The sequence below is a fragment of the Petaurus breviceps genome, unplaced genomic scaffold, assembly GCF_028583685.1.
Source record: "Petaurus breviceps papuanus isolate PSGF00001 unplaced genomic scaffold, PetGlider_PUasm1.0 90792, whole genome shotgun sequence".
Lineage (NCBI taxonomy): Eukaryota > Metazoa > Chordata > Mammalia > Diprotodontia > Petauridae > Petaurus > Petaurus breviceps.
The window spans coordinates 9,949,950-9,970,159 of NW_027187347.1; the positions used below are offsets into that span (position 1 = coordinate 9,949,950).

Sequence of the window (20,210 nt, forward strand, 5' to 3'; positions counted from 1 at the left end):
AGAGAGAGAGAGAGACAGAGAGAGAGAGAGACAGAGAGAGAGAGAGAGAGAGAGACAGAGAGAGAGAGAATAGAAGAAAACCTAGGATAGACACTGGCCTGTCCATATCACCACCTTTCCAAAACCCCTATAGTTTTCTGAATAAAATACAAAATCCTCAGTCTGGCTTCTAATGCTCTCACAATCTGGCTCCCACCTACCTTTCCAGACTTTATTCATATTGTTAGTCTTTATACATTCCCCATTAGTTTCCCCCAAACACTACACTCTACATCTCAGTTGTATACCTTGTTCCCCATTCCTGGGGGACACTCCTCTCTTACCCTCTCTCCCCTCACTTAGAATCATCTATAGCTTTCTCCAAGACAGTTCAGATGCCATCTCCTCTTTGAAGACTTTCCTGAACACCCCATCCCCCCCCCAGCTGTTACTTTTCTCGTCTCCCTCAAATTACCTGTCTTTACTTATGTATATGTTATATGCTTCTTTCTCCACCTCCCTCCCGGGAAGAATGTAAGCTTTTTCTGGTCAGGGATTGTTGTCTGTTTGTCTTTGTATACTCAGCAGCTGGTCCAGTACATAAGTGACTTTGAGGGGTATATGGGAAATGAAGGAGATGTATGGCAAGCATTGTGGAACTAGAGCTAAATGTATAGATTTGAGAGTTATTTGCATAGAGATGCTTTTTGAACTCATAGGACCAGATGAGACCACCAAAGGAGAGTGAATATAAAGAGAAGAAAAGTAGCACATCTTTGCCTAAGTTGGGGTATGGGGAGACACCCACACTAAGGAGACTGAGAAGAAGTGGTCAGTCAGAAAATGATCAGAAGAGATCAGTCATAGAAATCAAGAGAGAAGGGTGTGTCACACATATCAAAACCTATAGATAAATCAAAGGATGAGGCCTGAGAAAAGGACATTGGCTTTGGTATCAAAGGAATCCTTTGCAACTTTAGAGAGAGCAGGTTCAGTTAAGTGGGTCATCTGAAGGCACATTAGAAAATGTTAAGAGGGGCGGCCAGGTGGCTCAGTGAGTAAGAGCACTGGCTCCAGTGTCGGGATGACCTGGGGATCAAATCCGGGCTCAGATACTCAGCACCACACCCAGAAATAACTGGCCGTGTAACCTTGAGCAAGTTACTTAACCCTGATTGCTTGTATATATAAAAAAAAAAAGTTAAGAAATGAATGAGTGAGGAGGCAGTAAATATTAGCAATTGCCCATGTCCACACAGTCCGATCTAGCTGCTCTTCCCATCTTCATTTCTTTAGTGTCATTTCTGCTTCTTTATATAGACTGCAGTAGAGGCTGACATGTTAAAGTCTAAACGTGATGTCTCCAATGTGTTTTCATTGATGAAAGTAGTTTTTGTATAAATACATGCTGATGTATCTCTTCTACTTTTTCCTACATTTGTTGTTCTCCCTTTTCTTTCAATTGTAAAATGCTTTAGGGATAATCTGACTTACTTGTATCTTACATCACAATTTCTATAGACTTCAACTTTCCCTGTATCGTTCTTTGCTGTTTTGTGAGGTAACATGACCTTCCCCAGTTATGTTTTGCAAGTGAATTTCTGTTCTAAACCAGTTTTGCTCTTGGCCACTATGTTTCTCTAGTTGGCAAGGAATAACCAAGTATCCTCTGAAATGTTTCCTGAAGACTTTAAGTACATAGTGAAACTAAGCCTGCCAACTCCTTTATTTATTTTCTCCAGAGAGAACCTAGGAACCATCCTTTAACTTCACTGAAAATTTTCTAACTTCTTATGGTTTCACTTAGAGTAAGAATGCTTAGATTGATACGGTTTTAGTGCCTCTAATCAAATGACCATTTGTTGGTTTTGGATGGGGTCTTATACTTTGTAGAGTATCAACAGTCAAGTTAGTTGCACAGTCTAAAAATGATATCATTCTAAGCACCCTCAGCTGCCTTTCTGCAACTCAATGGCTAAATTGAATACAGGACTAAGGGCCATTTCACATTTTTTGTTTCATGGGCTGCCATGATCAAAGAATTCATTAACTAGAGTCCAACCTAGTAATAGTAAGTGTCTCTTTAGGGAGGCTACTTAATGAGCTGCTCCTCCTCAGACATAGTCCAGCTCCATAGAACCTCTCACAGCTTTTGGTCCACTGGCCTATCCCTGGAGAATGCAAGATCAATTCCATACTCTTTAAGGAGGCCTTCATTGAATTGAATTAGTTGATTTACTTGTTAGTAAGAGCCTTTGGCTTCATTTGACAGAGCAAGCTCTAAGCGGAATAATTATTGGAGAGTGGAGACAGAATTTCCTTTATAGGAAGCTGCCACTCCTTAAATACTGAGCAACCAGATTCTGAACTTATGGGGTGATTAGCAAGCCAAGTGACCTAAACTAGCTATAGAATGTAAGTTTCCATAGAAACTGAATCACACTATACTTCAATTTTTCTTTACCTATCTGTGGCCAAAATTTGGAAATATTCTTTGATCAGCCTCATCTTGTTGGCCATAAAATATGTAGAAGGATTTGTACCACCTAATAAAATCATATAAATCATATATAATGATCCTTTAATTATTGAATCTGCTGGAAGCTTCTTATAATGAAGTTTTCAGGGCTAAAGAAGTTCATAAATCCTGCAAAGTGATGTTGGTCCAGGGTCACATAGCTCAAAAAAAAAAGAATAATTGTTCTTTGCTACTTTCTTTTAAGAAATCTGTAGAATAGTAATAGAAGATTTCAAGGGACAGCTAGGTGGTGCAGTGAATAGAGCACCAGCCCTGGAGTCAGGAGGACCTGAGTTCAAATCCAGCCTCAGACACTTAACACTTACTAGCCTTGTGACCCTGGGCAAGTCACTTAACCCCAGTTGCCCTGCCTTCTCCCCTTCAAAAAAGCAAAGTAAAATAGAATAAAATAAAATAAATAGAAGATTTCAAGCAATTCAGTGCAAACTGGGGTTTTTTGGGGAGGTGGAGATGGAGTGAGTATTGTTGCCATTATTGTGAGCAATGATGTACTTCAAAGACCGGAGTGCTGAGATGAAAAGTAGTCAGATAAAAGGGGACTACATTTGCTGCTTCCTAACTCTTCCCCTCCACCCATCTGTATAGCGTTTGTTGTTGTTGTTGTTGTTGTTGTTGTTGTTGTTGTTGTTTTGCTTTTTGGAGGGCGATTGGGGTTAAGTAACTTGCCCAAGGTCACACAGCTAGTTTTGTGTGTGTGTGTGTGTGTGTTAAGTGTCCGAGGCCTAATCTGAACTCAGGTCCTTCTGACTCCAAGGCCGGTGCTCTACTCACTGCGCCAACATCTGTATAGTTTTTGAGGACATGAACCAAGTCTTATCATTCTTTTATCCTCTGCATTTCCTAGTAAAGTGTCTTCCACTTAATAATCACTCAATAAATGTTTGTTGAATGAATGAAGTCATTTGGCTGGTACAGACTTCTGTAAAGTGAGAGGACTGTATTAAGTTACCTGCCAGCTCTAACATTCTATGATTCTACAATTATATAGAAACTCAGAGGGGCGGCTAGGTGGCACAGTAAATAGAGCACCGGCCCTGGAGTCAGGAGGACCTGAGTTCAAATTTGCCCTCAGACTCTTACAAAAAACTAGCTATGTGACCTTGGGCAAGTCACTTAACCCCAATTGCTCTCCAAAAAGCAAAAAAAAAAAAAAAAAAGAAACTCAGGTAACCAGGACCAACAGGCATAATTTATAAGGATTCTTATTTTGTTACAATAAAAGAAAAAAAATCTAATAAATCTAGTAGAATGACTGCTTCACAAAGTTCACACAGTAGTGAGCTCCCCATCACTAGAGGTGTTCAGAAAGTTGTATAAACCATCTTTCAGAGATTTTGTAGAAAAGACTTCCATATTGGTAGGGAGATTGTACTAAATGACTTTTAAAGTCTCCTCTAGATCTGAGATTTTAGTAGTGTGATCACATTATTACTTCCTATTTTGACCAAAACTGCAGTAGGAAACTGTAGGGACTCCATCTATACCTTCTTTTGAGATGAACCTAACGTAAGACTCTCTCATCCTTTTAAAGGTACAGACTGTGGAACTCAATTAACCTCTCCCTTTAAGACTTAGTTTCCTCTATGTATATATAAATGCTTATTCTGTCCCTTCAGAGATTATAAAAGGTCAGCAGCGCATTGATTTGATGCTGTTTTTCTGATACAGTTATATGCATCATTTTGCTCGATCTGCCTTCCAACCAAGGATATACATTTAGGAAACAGCTGACTGGGGCTAGGGATTCAGACCATGGTTCTGAGGGGGAACCAGTGTACCTGGATCACACAGGAATTTAAGTCTTGATTAACTTGGCCTCTTGATTCTTGTGCTCTAGCCAATTAAGTTAACCAGTTATAGAAAAAAGTATTTAATTCCTTCAAACACTAATGTCTTTTTGAGTCAATATAGAATAGTAGAAAGGCCACTAGATCTAGAATCAGAAGACTGGATAGAAAAATGCCAGCACTGCCACTTATTGCTTGTGTTCTTTGGCACACAGTCTGAGATGCCTGAATGGTGACCTAGCTGGCCAGTTCCAGTTGGGCAATTAAACTCATCCTCTCCTCTTCTCTCCTCTCTTCTCTTCTCTTCTCCTCTCCTCAAGGCCTTCTGCCCAAAGGAAGGTAAAATTTGATGACCAAAAGCTGCCTAGTTAACTTGGGATCTATGGGTTAGATTTTTGTCTCAAAGACAAACCTTAAATCCAGTTCACTCAGACCTCATGGATTAGACAACAATAGGTCCCCCTGCCCAAGTACCACTTAATGGTTACTTTTTGGGTCCTCCTGGCTCAGAGTAAATATTTCCATTCTGGCCAACAACCCTGAGGGTCTTCCCCTCCCAGTTTGACTTTTTTTTTATTAAAGGGATCATCCCTTGACTCACTTTTTATTTAATTTTTACTTTTTTGGCTTTTTTTTTGGAGGGTAGAAGGTAGAGCAATTGGGGTTAAATGACTTGCCCAAGGTCACACAGCTAATTTTATGTTAAGTGTCTGAGGCCAAATTTGAACTCAGGTCCTCTGGACTCCAGGGCCAGTGCTCTATTCACTGCGCCACCTAACCACCCCTACTCACTTTTTAAAGAGGCCTATTCACTGAATGGGTGTTTCCTCACTCAAAGTGAGAACCTGGAAAGACCTTAGCCTAAAAGGGCCAAAGTTTCCTACTGCATCCTGGGTCATCTCCAGTCATCCTGATGAAAATATCTGGCCACTGGAGATGGCTCTGAAGGAGAAAGTAAGGCTGGTCACCTTGCACAGCCCTCCCTTACTCAAATCAAAGTCAATTGCAAGTCATGTCATCATCTCCCTGATGCCACAGTCCTCTTCAAGAATGAAGGACAAACTACAATATGGCACAGTGAATAGAGCTTTGGAGTTGGAATTAGGAAGTTCTGAACTGTTGAATGTTGGTCAATGTTCCTCTGAGTACCAGCTGAGTAATACAATCAAGCCAGCTGGGTAGAACATAGAGAAACAGAAGTCTCTACTATGAAAAGTGCCTGGGATGCTAGACAAGCCCATTAAGAATTCCTAAAGAGAAGTCACTTCAGGCAAGTGTTTCTTTGCTCTCGTGGTCAGGCCAGCTCAATCTTGTCCATCATTCAAACAAACAAACAAAAAAAAAGATCATCAGAAAATGGACAGCAACATAAAGGATTGACCTTTAAAGGAAGCAGTACTGAGGATTTAAAAGGAGCTCTAGATCTGGGGCATTGGTTCAAATCTTAGTGCTGATGAGTATTCCCTGAAAGACCTTTGGGAAAGTCATTTAATACACCCTGGCCTCAGTTTCTTCAGCTATAAAATGAGAGTCAGATTAGATAGCACTGAACTATGATTTCACTTAGATATGGGCAGACCTGCTAAGGAGCTCTTCTAGTGCACATGGCCTAAGGATATTTGGGCTAGAGACCTGAAAAGGATAGAAACTTTGATATTCAAAGTCAAGTGAAGAAACAGATCTGGGTTGAGCTCAGTCCCATCCTAAGATGCAGTAAGAAAGTTTCTTTAGCAGTTTAAAGCAAGACCACTTCCTTGAACACTTTCCCCCAAGCTATAATGCCTCATCTTTTAAAGATCCATGATTTTATCAATGTGGCTACTCCTTCCATTGATGTTGAGCTCAACCCCTCTATACTTTAGTGGGTGGTGTTTGTGACAAAAATTCATTGCCCCCACAGCTTGCAATCTATGGCCATAACCTTGGAGAAACCAAGGTCATCTCTGTACCATGATGATGCATTAGAGGAGGACCTTGGTGAAATCTAAAAACTATTAATGACTTTCATGCATGAACTCATAGAAATCTTAGAGGTGGAAAGGACTTAGCAGCATCTAGGTGGCCCAGTAGAGAGATCTTTGGGCCTGGAGTCAGGAAGACCTCAGTTCAAACCTAGCCTCAGACACTTATTAGCTATTTGACTCTGGACGTCACTTAATCTCTCTCAGCCTCAATTTCCCCAATTTTTATATAAATGCTTATTCTTTTCCCATCAAAGATTACTTAGTCCAATACCCTTACTTTAAAAATGAAGCTGAAGCCCAGAGAGGAAAAGTTCAAGGAATTGTATGAGTCCTCCTGCATTTTATAAGGCAGCTGATTTGTAAGTGTAAGCATAGATCATATGATAATGAGAATTATGGGCACAAATATGAATTACCAGGATGTTAAGTAGTTGTGATATAACTTTAAATTCACTTAGATACATTTCATCACTAGGACAGCCTAATACACCATTGCTTTGTCCTTGGATTAAGACAGATACAGATGGAGTTTGAGTTTAAGAACTACTATATTTTGGCGGAGTCAAGATGGTGGAGTAGAAGCAGGGCCTCCACTGGGTTCCGGCTTCCACCTTCCCCAATCCATGTAAAAGGGAACTCTAAACAAACTTTGGAGCTGCAGAAGCCACAAAATGATAGAGAGAAATTAACCTCCTGCTGAGGACAGCCCGGCAGGCTGGCAGGAATTGGCCGGTGCAGCACTCTGGGAGCCCAGTCCAATGCCATGCCAAGGCTTTAGCCCCAGGGTGGGCCTGACCAGCCTCCTGCAGGAGGGACCCCAAATCAGTAGCAACTGTGGCCGCTTCCAGATTTGTCAACACATAGATGCGAAGGACAAAGTGAGAGGTCAGTGCAGTCTGGCCTTTGGGACCCAGTAAGTGGAGTGCGTGGCTTTTGCCCCCAGGGCAAGAAGCCGCAGAGACACTGGCACAGCCAGCCAGTGCGTGCCAAGTGGCAGCTTCAGCTCCTGGTCTGCAGAGTGTAGGGAGACCAAGAACCAGTATGAGGGGTAATCACTTTTGCTTTAACCTTCTTGGATCTGGAATGCATTCCAGGGTGGAGGTCCTGGGGTGTGTCCAGCCTGCCAGAGTATGTGGAGACCTCAGAGAGGGCACCCATCTAATACCTCTGGCAGCTGAGAAAACCCCAGCGTTTGGGACGAAAGCTCCCCTGTCTGGTGGCAGAGTCCTACTGTGGCAAAAAGCCCAGGAGTCAAGTGACTGAGGGGCAACATGACCAGGCAAAGGAAACAAAGCAGACAGAAGATTCCAACATTAGACTACTATTTTGGGGACAAAAAGGAGCAAAGCATGGAAAACAGTGAAGTCAGAACTCCTGCACCAAAAGCTTCAAAGGAAAAATACGAGCTGGTTACAGGACATAGAGGACCTTAAGAAGCAAATAAGAGAAATGGAGGAAAAATTGGGAAGAGAAATGAGGATAATGCAAGAAAATTACAAAATGAGAGTCAATAGCCTGACTGAGGAAAATACTACCTTAAAAAATAGACTAACCCAAATGGCAAAAGAGGCTCAAAAAGGCAATGAGGAGAAGAATGCCTTAAGAAGCTGAATTTGCCAGATGGAAAAAGAATCTCAAAAGCTCACTGAGGACAATCATTGCTTCGGAATTAGATTGGAGGAAATGGAAGCTAATGACTTTATGAGAAATCAAGATGCTATTAAATAGATCCAAACAAATGAAAGAATAGAAGGCAATGTGAAATATCTCATGGGAAAAACCACTGACCTGGAAAATAGATCCAGGAGAGATAATTTAAAAATTAGTGGACTACCTGAAAGCCATGATCAAAGTAAGAACCTAGAAATCATCCTCCAGGAATTTCTCAAAGAAAACTGCCCTGATGTTTTAGAACCAGAGGGCAAAATAGAGGTTGAAAGAATCTACCAATCACCTCCTGAAAAAGATCCCAAAAAGAAAACTCCTAGGAATATTATAGCCATGTTCCAGAATTCCCAGATTAAGGAGAGAATATTACAAGCAGCCAGGAAGAAACAATTTGAATATTGTGGAAACACAATCAGGATAACACAGGACTTGGCAGCTTCTACACTGAGGGATCAAAGGGCTTGGAATATGATATTCTGGAGGTCCAAGGAGCTGGAATTAAAACCAAGAGTCACCTACCCAGCAAAACTGAATATCATGTTTCAGGGAAAAATATGGTCATTCAGCGGAATAGAGGACTTTCAAGCATTCTTGCTGAAAAAACCAGAGTTGAATAGAAAATTTGACATTCAGATACAAGAAGCAAGAGAAGCATGAGAAGGTAAACAGGGAAAAGAAATCATAAGTAACTTATCAAAGTTGAACTATTAACATTCCTACATGGAAAAACAATAATTGTAATTTATGAAACTTTTCTCAGTAGTTGAAGGGAATAGAAATATATATATATATATATATATATTTAAAGGTGAAATTAAGAGGTGAGAGAGGAATATAATGAGAGAAGATGGGGAGAGACAGACTGGGATAAACTATCTCATATAGAAGAGGCAAGGGAAAATGGTTACAATGGAGGGGAAGAATAGGAAGGCACAAGGGAATGGGTCAACCTTATTCCAATTGAATTTGGCTTGAGGAGGGAATGAAATACACACTAAATAGGGTATCTCACCCTCCAGGAGAGTAGGGGGGAAGGGGATGAGAGGGGGGATGATGGAAGGTAGGGCAGGCTGGGAAGTTGGGAGCACCCACTTTTGAAAAGGTATGGCATCAAAGTAGAGAATAGAACAAGTGGGAGGTGGGATAAGAGGGAGGGAAATATAGTCAGTCTTTTACAATGTATCTACTATGTTCTTGTTTTGCATTAGCCACACATGTACAACCTATACTGAACTGTTTATCTTCCCAGTAAGGGTGGGAGACAAGGGAGGAAGGAAATGAATCTGGAATTCAAAGTTTTAAAATCAAATACTCAAATATATATATATATATGTGTGTGTGTGTGTATATGTATATGTATATATGTATATGTATGTATATGTACATAATACTATTTTACATGTAATTGGGAAATAAGATATACAGGTACTGGGGCATAGAGATCCACTGGAAAAGTCTAAAGGGGTATGGGAGAAAATATGGGAGAGAGCAGATTGGAGGAAGGGATATCCTGTGGGACTGCTATTTTGGGGTGGTGGGTAGGGGAAAAACAGAAGAAAATTTGTAACTCAAAATCTGGAGGAAATGAATGATGTAAATCAGAATTTAATAAAACATTTGAAAAAAAAACTACTATATTTTAAATTCCTTGGTTAAAACTAAAGGTAATTTCTGTGAGTTCAAGGTAGCTGAGAAATAGTGAAAATAGTAAAAATGAAAAAGTTGGAAATGGTAAAGAAAATGACAGCTGGAAATGCAAGAAGTGCAAGTTTGAAAATAGAAAGATAAGAATGATATAAAAAAGAAATGAACAAGGCTAATCATTTGTAAAAAAAATTAATAATTCCCATTACAAATGTATTTCAGGTGTGTAATAAATATATTTTTGTGTGTGACAGTTGTGTAGGGTGATCCCTACTAAATTGAGGGTTGCTATCCTTTTGGGCTAATGTGGTCATTTTAGTGTTTTGTGTATTATATTCTCTTATCATTTTTTTGAAACATGGTAATTCATATATGATATATAGGATACCCTGATTATTAGCCAGAATATTTGATTATTCTATAGACAGATGTCAAACAGAAATTCAAAGCCTATATTGTGAACTTCAACAAGAGAAAGGAGCTGACAAATGAAGTACCAAGAATGTTGAAATCTGGGGCGGCTAGGTGGCACAGTGAATAGAGCACCGGCTCTGGAGTCAGGAGGACCTGGGTTCGGATCCAGCCTCAGACACTTAACATAAAAACTAGCCGTATGACCTTGGGCAAGTCACTTAACCCCAACTGATTGCCCTCCAAAAAGCAAAAAAAAAAAAAAAAGAATGTTGAAATCTACTTACGCTACACTGAAAAACTGATATAGATAGAGATGCATATGTACATATGTGTATATATTTAATAACTAATATATTTATAAACTCATATACAAACATATCAGTTCTTCAATGTGGCTTAGACTATACATGTATGTGTGTGTGTATATATATATATGTGTGTGTGTGTGTATGTACATCTTTTTGGATTTAGTTTTTTCTGAATTTTGTGTCTTTTACAAGTAAATCTGTCACTCTGTTTGCTTCAGTCTCTCAAAACTTTTGAAAATAAGCAGAGTGAACAAATGGATCATTAGAATCACTCCTGAAACTAATTGCCCATGGCCAGGTCTCATTGTAGAATAAAGGTTTGGGGAACAGTGTCCTCCATCCTAAAGAAATATAATGTGGGAAGAGCAGTGACCCTGGAGTTAGCAGTCTAGAGTTTGGCTCTACCATTCATTAGTGTAACCTTGGGCAAATAATTTAATTAATCAATTAATTAATTTAATTTAATTAATCATTTAGTTAAATTCCTGGTTAGAACTAAAGGTAATTCCTGTGAGTTCAAGGAAGCTGAGAAATAGTGAAGACCATAAAAGTGAAGAAATTGGGAATGGTAAAGAGAATGACAGCTGGAAGTAGAAGAGGTGCAAGTTTGAAAATCGAAAGATAAGAATGATATAAAAGAGGGGCGGTCAGGCGGCTCAGCGAGTAAGAGCCCCGGCTCCAGTGTCGGGATGGCCTGGGGATCAAATCCGGGCTCAGACACTCAGCACCACACCCAGAAATAACTGGCCGTGTAACCTTGAGCAAGTTACTTAACCCTGATTGCTTTAAAAAAACAAAACAAAAAGAATGATATAAAAGAGGGGCGGCCAGGTGGCTCAGCGAGTAAGAGCCCCGGCCCCAGTGTCGGGATGACCTGGGGATCAAATCCGGGCTCAGATACTCAGCACCACACCCAGAAATAACTGGCCGTGTAACCTTGAGCAAGCTACTTAACCCTGATTGCTTTAAAAAAAGAAAAACAAAAAGAATGATATAAAAGAGAAATGAAAAAGACTAATCATTTGAAAAAAATTATAATAATTCCCATTATAAATGTATTTCAGGTATGCAATAAATACATTTTGTGTGTGATATTTGTGTAGAGTGATTAAATTAATTTGTCTTAGTTTCCTCCTCTATAAAGCAAAGATAATTATGCTTGCAATAACTCTTCGCAGGATTGTTGTGAAGAGAGCACCATTTAATGAGTACTTTTCTTATTTGAAGTCCTGTCCTTAGACTATGACTTCACCCTTTCATTGGCCTCTAGAGGTTTGACAAAGGAGGCAGAAAAGGAGAGGGAAGAGAGTAACAGTGAAGTTATTAGTATAACAAAAAAAACCCACTAAATTAAAAAGCTTCTGGTTTGATAAGCTGAGCTTTTTGATATACCTTTTAACCAACCAGAAGTAAACTTTTTGCCTCTTTGCTTCCTTTACAGGATCTAGGAATGTAACTGATTCCCACCCCATTGCCACCAGTACACCTGAAGGGAGCAGCTATGGGGCAATAGGTATATTATGCTGAGTCCTCTGTTGGAAGTGTTCCCTGGGGCCCCTTGAGATGAAGAGGCACTTTCTACCACTGAGTAACTGTGTGATCTTGGATTATTGGAGAAGTGACTTATCCAGTCTAGGATTCAGTTTCCTCATCTGTAAAACAAAGGGTTTGACTAGACAAACTTTTTGATCCCTCACAGTTGTAATACTCTATTTCTACTTCTTGATGTTGTGTGTTCTATGTTAGTAGAATTTCCTAGATTTCTTTGCCTTCTACCCTAGTATCCAGTGGGGGCTTTCACTAATTAGACCTGTATGCTTAGGTAATGCATGTCCAGTATTAGATTGCTGATAGACAAATTTGCTTACTCTCACACTTCAGAAGAGTAAGGGCATATTAGAAGAGTAAGCTATATATTACTATGGGCATACTGGGCTGTGGCCAGAATTAGTCCATTCTTTTTGGTTATCTTTATGATTGACCCCAATCACTATGGCCAAATCAATCATGTGACAATCTATATAACTCATTAATATGGTTGCTGCAGTGATTGTTTCATGAGTACTAACACAGCTTTTGGGCAGGTAGGTGGCACAGTGGATAGAGTGCTGGGCCTGGGGTCAGGAAGATCTGAGTTCAAATTCAGCCTCAGCCTCTGTGACCCCGGGCAAGTCACTTAACCTCTATTTGCCTTTATCCACTGAAGAAGGAAATAACAAACCACTCTAGTATCCTCAAGGACAGTATGGTCTACGGGGTCATGAAAATTTGGACACAACTGAGTAACAACAAGCAACACAACTTTTATAAATACTTCTCTTGTTGGAGTTAGAAGAAGTATGGTTGTTGTTGGGTGTTTTTGGTACAAATTAGACTGCCCCCTAAGTAAACCTCTATGTACATGGGCAATGCTCCTTAAAATGTCCATATAGTATGAGATGAAACCCCATGATAGAGTTCTATTTCCCTGCAACAATTAGAGGCATGTGAGCTCAATACCAAAATGCTTATTTTTGATGCTGCAGAAACAGGATTTTTAAAACCATCTGAACAGAAGAGGTAGCCAAACCTCGACAAGCTAAACAAATTCCCATCTGCTATAGGACACATTCGTGGGAACAGGAGATACCTTCTTCCTGAGAATGTTGTTTTTATTATATAAATGTAGGTATGACATGTGTGACTTTTACTGTGTGCAAATAATCTGTACAGATAGATTTGTGTGTGCTTATACACATACATGATGGAATCACAGCTGTGTACATGAAAAACTTTACACTATGTGAAATGTGTACTAGAAAATGTGGGGGCATAGTGGAATAGAGTAGAATAGAAGCTAGGTGGCATAGTGAATAGAGCACCGACCCTGGAATCAGGAGAACCTGAGTTCAAATCCAAACTCAGACACTTGACATTCAACTAGCTGTGTGACCTTGGGCAAGTCACTTAACACCAATTGCCCTGCCTTCTCCCCTCAAAAATAAAACTTATGAAAAAATAAAATGTAATATATATACTATGAGCATGATTAATTTTTCCTACCCCTAAAAATATCTGTTGTTTTAAAAGGATTAATGTAATAGCTATTTACACTCAGCTCTGGACCTAGAATCATTAAAATGCCTTCTAAAATAGGCAGAAGGAAAAAAATATTAAGCAAAAGTCCAATGAGAAGGAATTTGGGGGAGAGAATGTGTCTTTAGGATATGTAATCAGCTTACAAGCTGTACATTTATAGAAAGTGAAATTTGGACCTTTTGAAAAGAGTCAGTTCTGTGATCATATAATCTGCTTAATTTGCTGATTTCTGTGAGTTTCTTACTTCAGTATCATTTTCTTTGCTTCCAGATGAGTCAGTCTCCAGTGGTGGCAGGCAGATGTCTTCATCAGATGGTGGGGCCCGATACCAGTCAGACACAGATAGCTCAGTAGAAGAGGAGAGTGATTTTGACACTATGCCAGATATTGAAAGTGACAAAAATGTCATCCGGACCAAGGTATGCCTGCCTGGCCTTGCTTACTGGAAATGAACTTAGAACTTCAGAAATAATGAATTTTTTATCCACAAAAAGAAGTCAGATGTCTCCTATAGTTTCCAAGATTGCTTAGAGAAAAAAGAACTATGGACTTAAGTAAAGCCACCTCAGCACGTCTTTTTGGAAGTTAGAAAAAATGACAATAGGGAGAATTTTAAGGAAAGAGAATTTAAAAAGAGGACCACAATTAGTTTCCTAAAAGAAAGTATTTATGCCGGTGAGGGTAGAGGGGGTCTATAGCAATAGAAGGATTATATGATCGAAGAATACAGACAATCAGATTAGCTAGTACTATAAAGAAAATGTACTTCCAAGGGAAAAGTCTTTTTTTCATCCATCCATTCATTCATTTACTGAACATTTATTTAGCACCAACTGTGTCGTGTATTGTGCTAAATTCTATGGGAGAAAAAAAATGGACATGACATGACTTTTGCCCTATTGTGATTCTTAAAAAACTGAAAAGTTAATTCTAATGATTTCAATTATTTTATTTTAGTTCCTTTTTTAGTCTGATGATTAAATAAAACATCTCAGACACTTTAATAGATATTTCATCTCAATCTACCCCCAAAAGCCAGAGAAAAATCTGTTGGGGGGGGGGGTTGTTTGCTTGTTTTTTTCATTAAGAAGGTGTTCTTAAAAACAGGAGAAATGGAATGAAAGGGAAAGCTATTATCAAAACCTTTAGCCTCTAGAGTAAAATCACACTGAAATGCACACAATTCTCCTTTCTCTCCTTTATAGTAGTGATTAGGGGCAGTTATCCATTTCCTCCCTATTCTAAGAAAAACAATGATCATCTCATGTGAAATGCAGATTGTCATATATGTGAAGTTTTTCAGTTAATAGTAAGAACCTCTGTATCAGTGACTTTGCTTTCCTCATTCAGCTTGCCTACAGACCTAACCCTGATTAACATACAAAAACTTCCTTTGCGATGACACATATTCCCTCTCCACCCAGATGTTCCTCTACCTGTCAGACCTGTCTAGGAAGGACCGAAGAATTGTCAGCAAAAAGTATAAGATTTATTTTTGGTAAGTGAAAGGCAGGTAAAGCCATGGGCAATACACATTCACAGCTAGGAAAATCACCGTAATTGTCTAAATTGGAGTTTGAGGAAGAGCTTATCAGCTTTTCTTCGAAACAGTCACTTTAGTATAAGAGAGGGTCATTCTTATGAGACAGTACTAGTATTTTCAGAAGGTGCTTTCCTGGGAAGAAAATATCTACAAAAATGCAGAGTAATAATAACAGTGATAGTAATACCTCATTAGTCAAGTTAGTGCACAAATGCCTAACCTCAGAGTCTTCTCCCAGAGCACAATATACAACAATAACATTACCTTGCTTTATAGTCAACACCATTGCAAAGGTATACTGGAAAAAGTGGTGAACCTTCCTTCTGAAAATGGAATTGGGGATCTGAATTCAAATCCCAGCTCAACAATTTACTACTTCGGAAAGTAATTTTATTTCCGAGTCTTAGTTTTCGTATCTATAAAATGTCAGGGTAGGTGACCTCTAAGGCTCCTCCTAGCTCTAGATTTATGATCCAATGATCCTGAAATATGACAAATTGGAGACCATTATGCTTAGCTTTTTGCTTTGGATGGGGGAGGGTTCCCTAATTTGGAGACAAGGCAGCTGGAACTGATCAAAGAGAAGGAACAGTGTCACTATTTAGGGTAAAGGACACCTGAAGGTTGGTGGGAGGGAAAAGAGGTTAGGGATAGAGTTCTCCTTCAAAATGAGAAAAAGAACAGAAGGAAGGCTGGAAGGAATCATAGACAAGCAGGACAGTTTTGAAAGTTACAATTTATTATACACTTAAAAGAAAAGTAAGCTGCACATAATAGAGATTCTCAATTTCATGTAAAAGCTACTCCTGTTACATAACATATAAGGAAATGCCCATTTTGTTTGCTGCTTTAAGTTCAGAATAAAAAGAAAATAAAATGGGAAAAATTTTAAATATAAATTTAAAAACCCTGAGATGTTCAGCTATCAATCATTATATTTCCAAGGCACTGAGACAGGCTGCCCTCTAACTTTCACACATATAATGCCCCTCCTCTGGTCCCCACTGCTCCCCCACAATCTTGACTGAGAACATTCTTCTTCAAGGCGGCCATTAATGTTCATATTAACCATATTACCCTCATACAAAAATGTTAAATCTGGCCACAAGCCCCATATAATGCAATTTGTCCCAGTTGCACACACCCCAAGAATATCCTTAGAATTAGTTCATAATTTCCAAAGAACCCAAAAGATTTCTAACATTATACCTCAAAACAGGGATGAAATAGGGAAAAATCAATGTTGTTAACCCTATTTTACAACCAGGAAGACATAAGTAGGAGAGGTTTAGGCTACCCATAAAGTCACAAAGGGACACATTAGCAAAGATAGGATTCAATCCAAGTATTTAACAACCTGGATGGAGGTTGTTTTCCATATTTCATCATGGAGTTAGTTTAAGTTGGTCTTATAACTAGCATCACTTTTATGGAACAATAAGGAATCTGAGGGAAACTGCACATTTAAAAAATTGGAAAATGTTGATAATGAGGGCTGGAGCTAGAATGAATAAATGAAGTCCCTAGGTACCCCAAAAATCTCCTTTTATTTTTTGTTTTGGAGGGGGGAAGGCAGGGTAATTGGTGTTAAGTGACTTACCCAAGGTCACACAGCTAGTAAGTGTTAAGTGTCTGAAGCTGGATTTGAACTCAGATCCTCCTGACTCCAGGGCCAGTGCTCTATTCACTGTACCACCTAGCCACCCCCTAAAAAAAAAATCTCCTTTTAGCTGATAGTTTAATCACTTTCTTCCTAATGCAAGTGTTTTGTCAGGGCTACCAATAAGTGGCCTATTTGAATTTCCTCTGTTCTTTTCCAACTCTTCTTTCAGTGAAAGTTTAATGAATAAAATGTTCCAGAAGTGGCCAAGATGAGGGGGAAAAGGAAGCCAGGTAAACCAGAGGCTGAATAGTTAGCTCCTAAAATACTTTTGAGATTTGGCTGTCAGAGTAGGTTAGCTAATGATGGCCGAACATCTCGGGTCTCTTTTATTTTTTAATTTAAAAATTTTCCCATTTTATTTTCTTTTTATTCTGAATTTAACAATCAGCAAATGAAATGAGCATTACCTTATATTATGAAACAGAAAGAGCAGCTCTTACATGAAACCGTGAATCTCTATTATGTTACGAATGTCGCATAGCAATAGTCTAATGATCGCTTCCTTTGGCCATTGCGGAGCTAGCGCCCTATTCTTCCTCTTCTCACAGGAACATCACGACCATTGCTGTGTTTTACGCTCTTCCCGTGATCCAGCTGGTCATCACCTACCAGACTGTAAGTTGGCCCCCCAGTGAGCAAAGACTACACTGATTCTCAGTTTGTCGTTACATATCGAGATAGACAGATGTATCTGTGAACTTACCAATGGTGGTGCTCTCTCCAGCAATACAAATCATACAGCCCACCTATGCCCACTCATCTTGGGTGACTGCTATCCATGGCCCTCCCATAAGGTGGGCACAAATGGTCTAGTCGGATGACATTAAGGCTAACGTGACAAATTCAAGATATGAACCCCCCTGAAGACTCTAGTTAGCTTTTTTTTTTTCTTTTTAGCTAGAGGAGACTTCAGCAGTCTTCCCTGGAATTTTAATTTACCATATAAGAGATTGTTCTTCACTAATTTAATGCAGAATAGAAAATGGAAAGGTCACTGTCTGGTGATGAGAATTGGCAATAAGTATGTTTGTTAGGAGCTTGAAAGACGCAATATTTATTTTCTCATTAGAGAAAGTTTTCTCATTTTGCACAAGGCCTGCAGTCAGGAAGACCTGAGTTAAAATCTAGCACTAGACACATATTAACTGTGAGACCCTAGACAAGTCACTTAATCTCTGTCTACCTCAGTTTCTTCAACTATAAAATGGAGATAATAATAGCACCACCACACGGGATTACTGTGAAGATCAAATGTGATCATTTTTGTAAAGTGCTCATTTTGTAAAGAACAGTGCTTAATAAATTCTTATTTCCTTCCTTCCTTTCTCCCTCCTTCCTTCCTCAGCCCTTTCCTTCCTTCTCTCCTTCCCTACTTGCCTCTTCACTCCTTCTGCCCCTCCTTCCTTCCTTCCTTCCTTCCTTCCTTCCTTCCTTGCCCATTGATTTGATTACCTATCAAAACAATGTAAACTCCTAGATAAAGTCAGGGCCTGTTTCACACGTACTGAAGAAGCAGGAGGATCACACTTAGCCAAACACTTTGTACAAGTGGGTGGTTGCTCACAGAGATGATCATGAACTGAGGCAGGTTATTGAATATATGCAGAGTGTAGTAGAAAGAGCAATGGATTTGGAGGAAAGAGACCTGAGTTTGAATCCTGACTCTTCCTCTTACTACTTGTATATTTTTGGGCAAGTCACAAACTCTGTCAGCCTCAGCAGACTCATTCTATAAATGACAAAATTGGACTAGATGACCTCTGAGGGTCATTCCAGATTTAAATCCGAAGATGCTGCCTTTACTAACCTGGTGGTTTTTATTTCAGCTCAGAGGATAAAGACATCTCTCTCTTCTAGAACAGAAGGGAAAAGCAGGACATCACATATTAGCCTTAAAAGCCTGTTGCCAATCTCAATTTTTATCAGCTACTTTTATTATGAAACAATGACAATAATGGTATATTATAGCAGAGGGAAAACTGCTGCTAGTCATGAATTCTATCTTAAGGAAGTGGGATAAGAGTGAGAACACATAAATAATATTTCCCTTCAATATGAGACTGCAAAAGATAATGAGAAATTTGCCTCTGCCCCATAAAACTGTACAGTATAATGATGTGTTCCCTGCTGTTCCTGGGAGATGGCATGACTGTAAATCATTCACTTTCAGTCTTTGTAAGCTATACCAGCTCTGCATGGTTCCTGCCTTGACTTGAGGGACTGAACAGAATTGAATTTCATTTTCTATTTCTTCATCTTATAGGTTGTGAATGTGACTGGCAATCAGGACATCTGCTACTACAACTTTCTCTGTGCCCACCCCTTGGGGGTCCTTAGGTAAACATGGTTTCCACTGGATTACTGGTGGCATTTTAGGACACCCTTCTATTTAATCTCAGTGACTTATATTTTTCTTAATGCCCAGAACAGCTGCAGAAAACTGGCACCAGTGGATGATGGAGAGGGGCTCCAGTATTTAATTTAGAAGATAGGATCAGAAAGTTCCTTTTATCTCTAGACATTTTTGAAACACTGTTGGCCTAGGAAATGATATTAATAACCTGAGAATAACGTAATATTTTTTTAAAAAACATCAGATAAATGTGTACAGTGGAAAGAAAGACCATTGGCTCTGGCATCAGAGGACCTGGGTCCTGTTAGAACTAGCTATGTGTTGGGGGTGGCTAGGTGGCGCAGTGAGTAGAACACCGGCCCTGGAGTCAGGAGGACCAGAGTTCAAATTCATCCTCAGACACTTAACACAAAAACTAGCCATGTGACCTTGGGCAAGTTATTTAACCCCAATTGCCCTCCAAAAAGAAGAAAAAAAGAAGTAACTGTGTGCTTTGGGACAAGACATTTAACTTCCCTGGGCCTCAGTTTCCTCACCTATAAAATGGGGAGGCTGGTCTAGATGTCCCTTTCAGCTCCAGATCTGTGATCATATTTAGCTATTGAATGACATTCAGGCTCCATTGCCTGGCCTGCAAGGCTCTCCAAAATCTGTCACTAAACCACCTACTGCCTCCGGGAAATAACAATGATTTCAGTTACTGTGGAGAAGTAGGACAAAAGTTTCATGTTTGATCCACCAAAATCTCTACCAGCTTCTTCAGCACTGGAACCTCCAGGTTCTGCATTGTCAGGGAAAACATGAGATCAAAAGCAGAACCCCTAAGGCTTCCTATCAACTCTCCTGTGCCACTGGTGTATTATTTTAGTGGCGTATTCCCACTGGGATTCAAATCATCCCTTTTGTGATGAGCAAGGAATCTCCCCTGAGAAGGCTTCTCATAGTGAGTCTCTTCTATTTGTAATAATATCTGTTCTCTGCACCTAGTGCAGGTACCATCTTCATGTCTAGCAGGCATTAAAAAAAATTTCAGTCTGACTTTGTCTTTTCAGGACTGTTTTAGGCCTCTTCACCATTCCCTCTTCTTTAGTGTCTATGTGTTGGGGGTGGGGGGAGATGACTACTAACTGACTTCTAGAAATCCCCCACAACCTTTATCTCTTTAAGGAGTCTGGAATGTCCCATTGTTTCAGACAGTTTACATAATACAGGAAATGCTTTGTCTTCCTCCCCACACATCTCAGTACCTGTCATCTCCCCAAATTAGTCA

The 20,210-nt window shown here is 39.5% G+C and overlaps 1 protein-coding gene across 8 annotated transcripts in view; it reads left to right on the forward strand.

Moving 5' to 3' along the window:
- Positions 1-20,210, forward strand: part of SIDT1 (SID1 transmembrane family member 1) — a 171,126-nt gene that overhangs the window by 115,144 nt on the left and 35,772 nt on the right. For 7 of the 8 annotated variants that reach the window (XM_069069883.1, XM_069069884.1, XM_069069882.1 and 4 more), the window contains 5 exons: positions 11,745-11,816; positions 13,652-13,800; positions 14,806-14,879; positions 17,136-17,202; positions 18,851-18,924. In XM_069069883.1, the coding sequence (XP_068925984.1) occupies positions 11,745-11,816; positions 13,652-13,800; positions 14,806-14,879; positions 17,136-17,202; positions 18,851-18,924 (436 nt within the window). The remainder of the gene's footprint in view (positions 1-11,744; positions 11,817-13,651; positions 13,801-14,805; positions 14,880-17,135; positions 17,203-18,850; positions 18,925-20,210) is intronic. The other variant, XM_069069886.1, reaches the window with a different exon arrangement.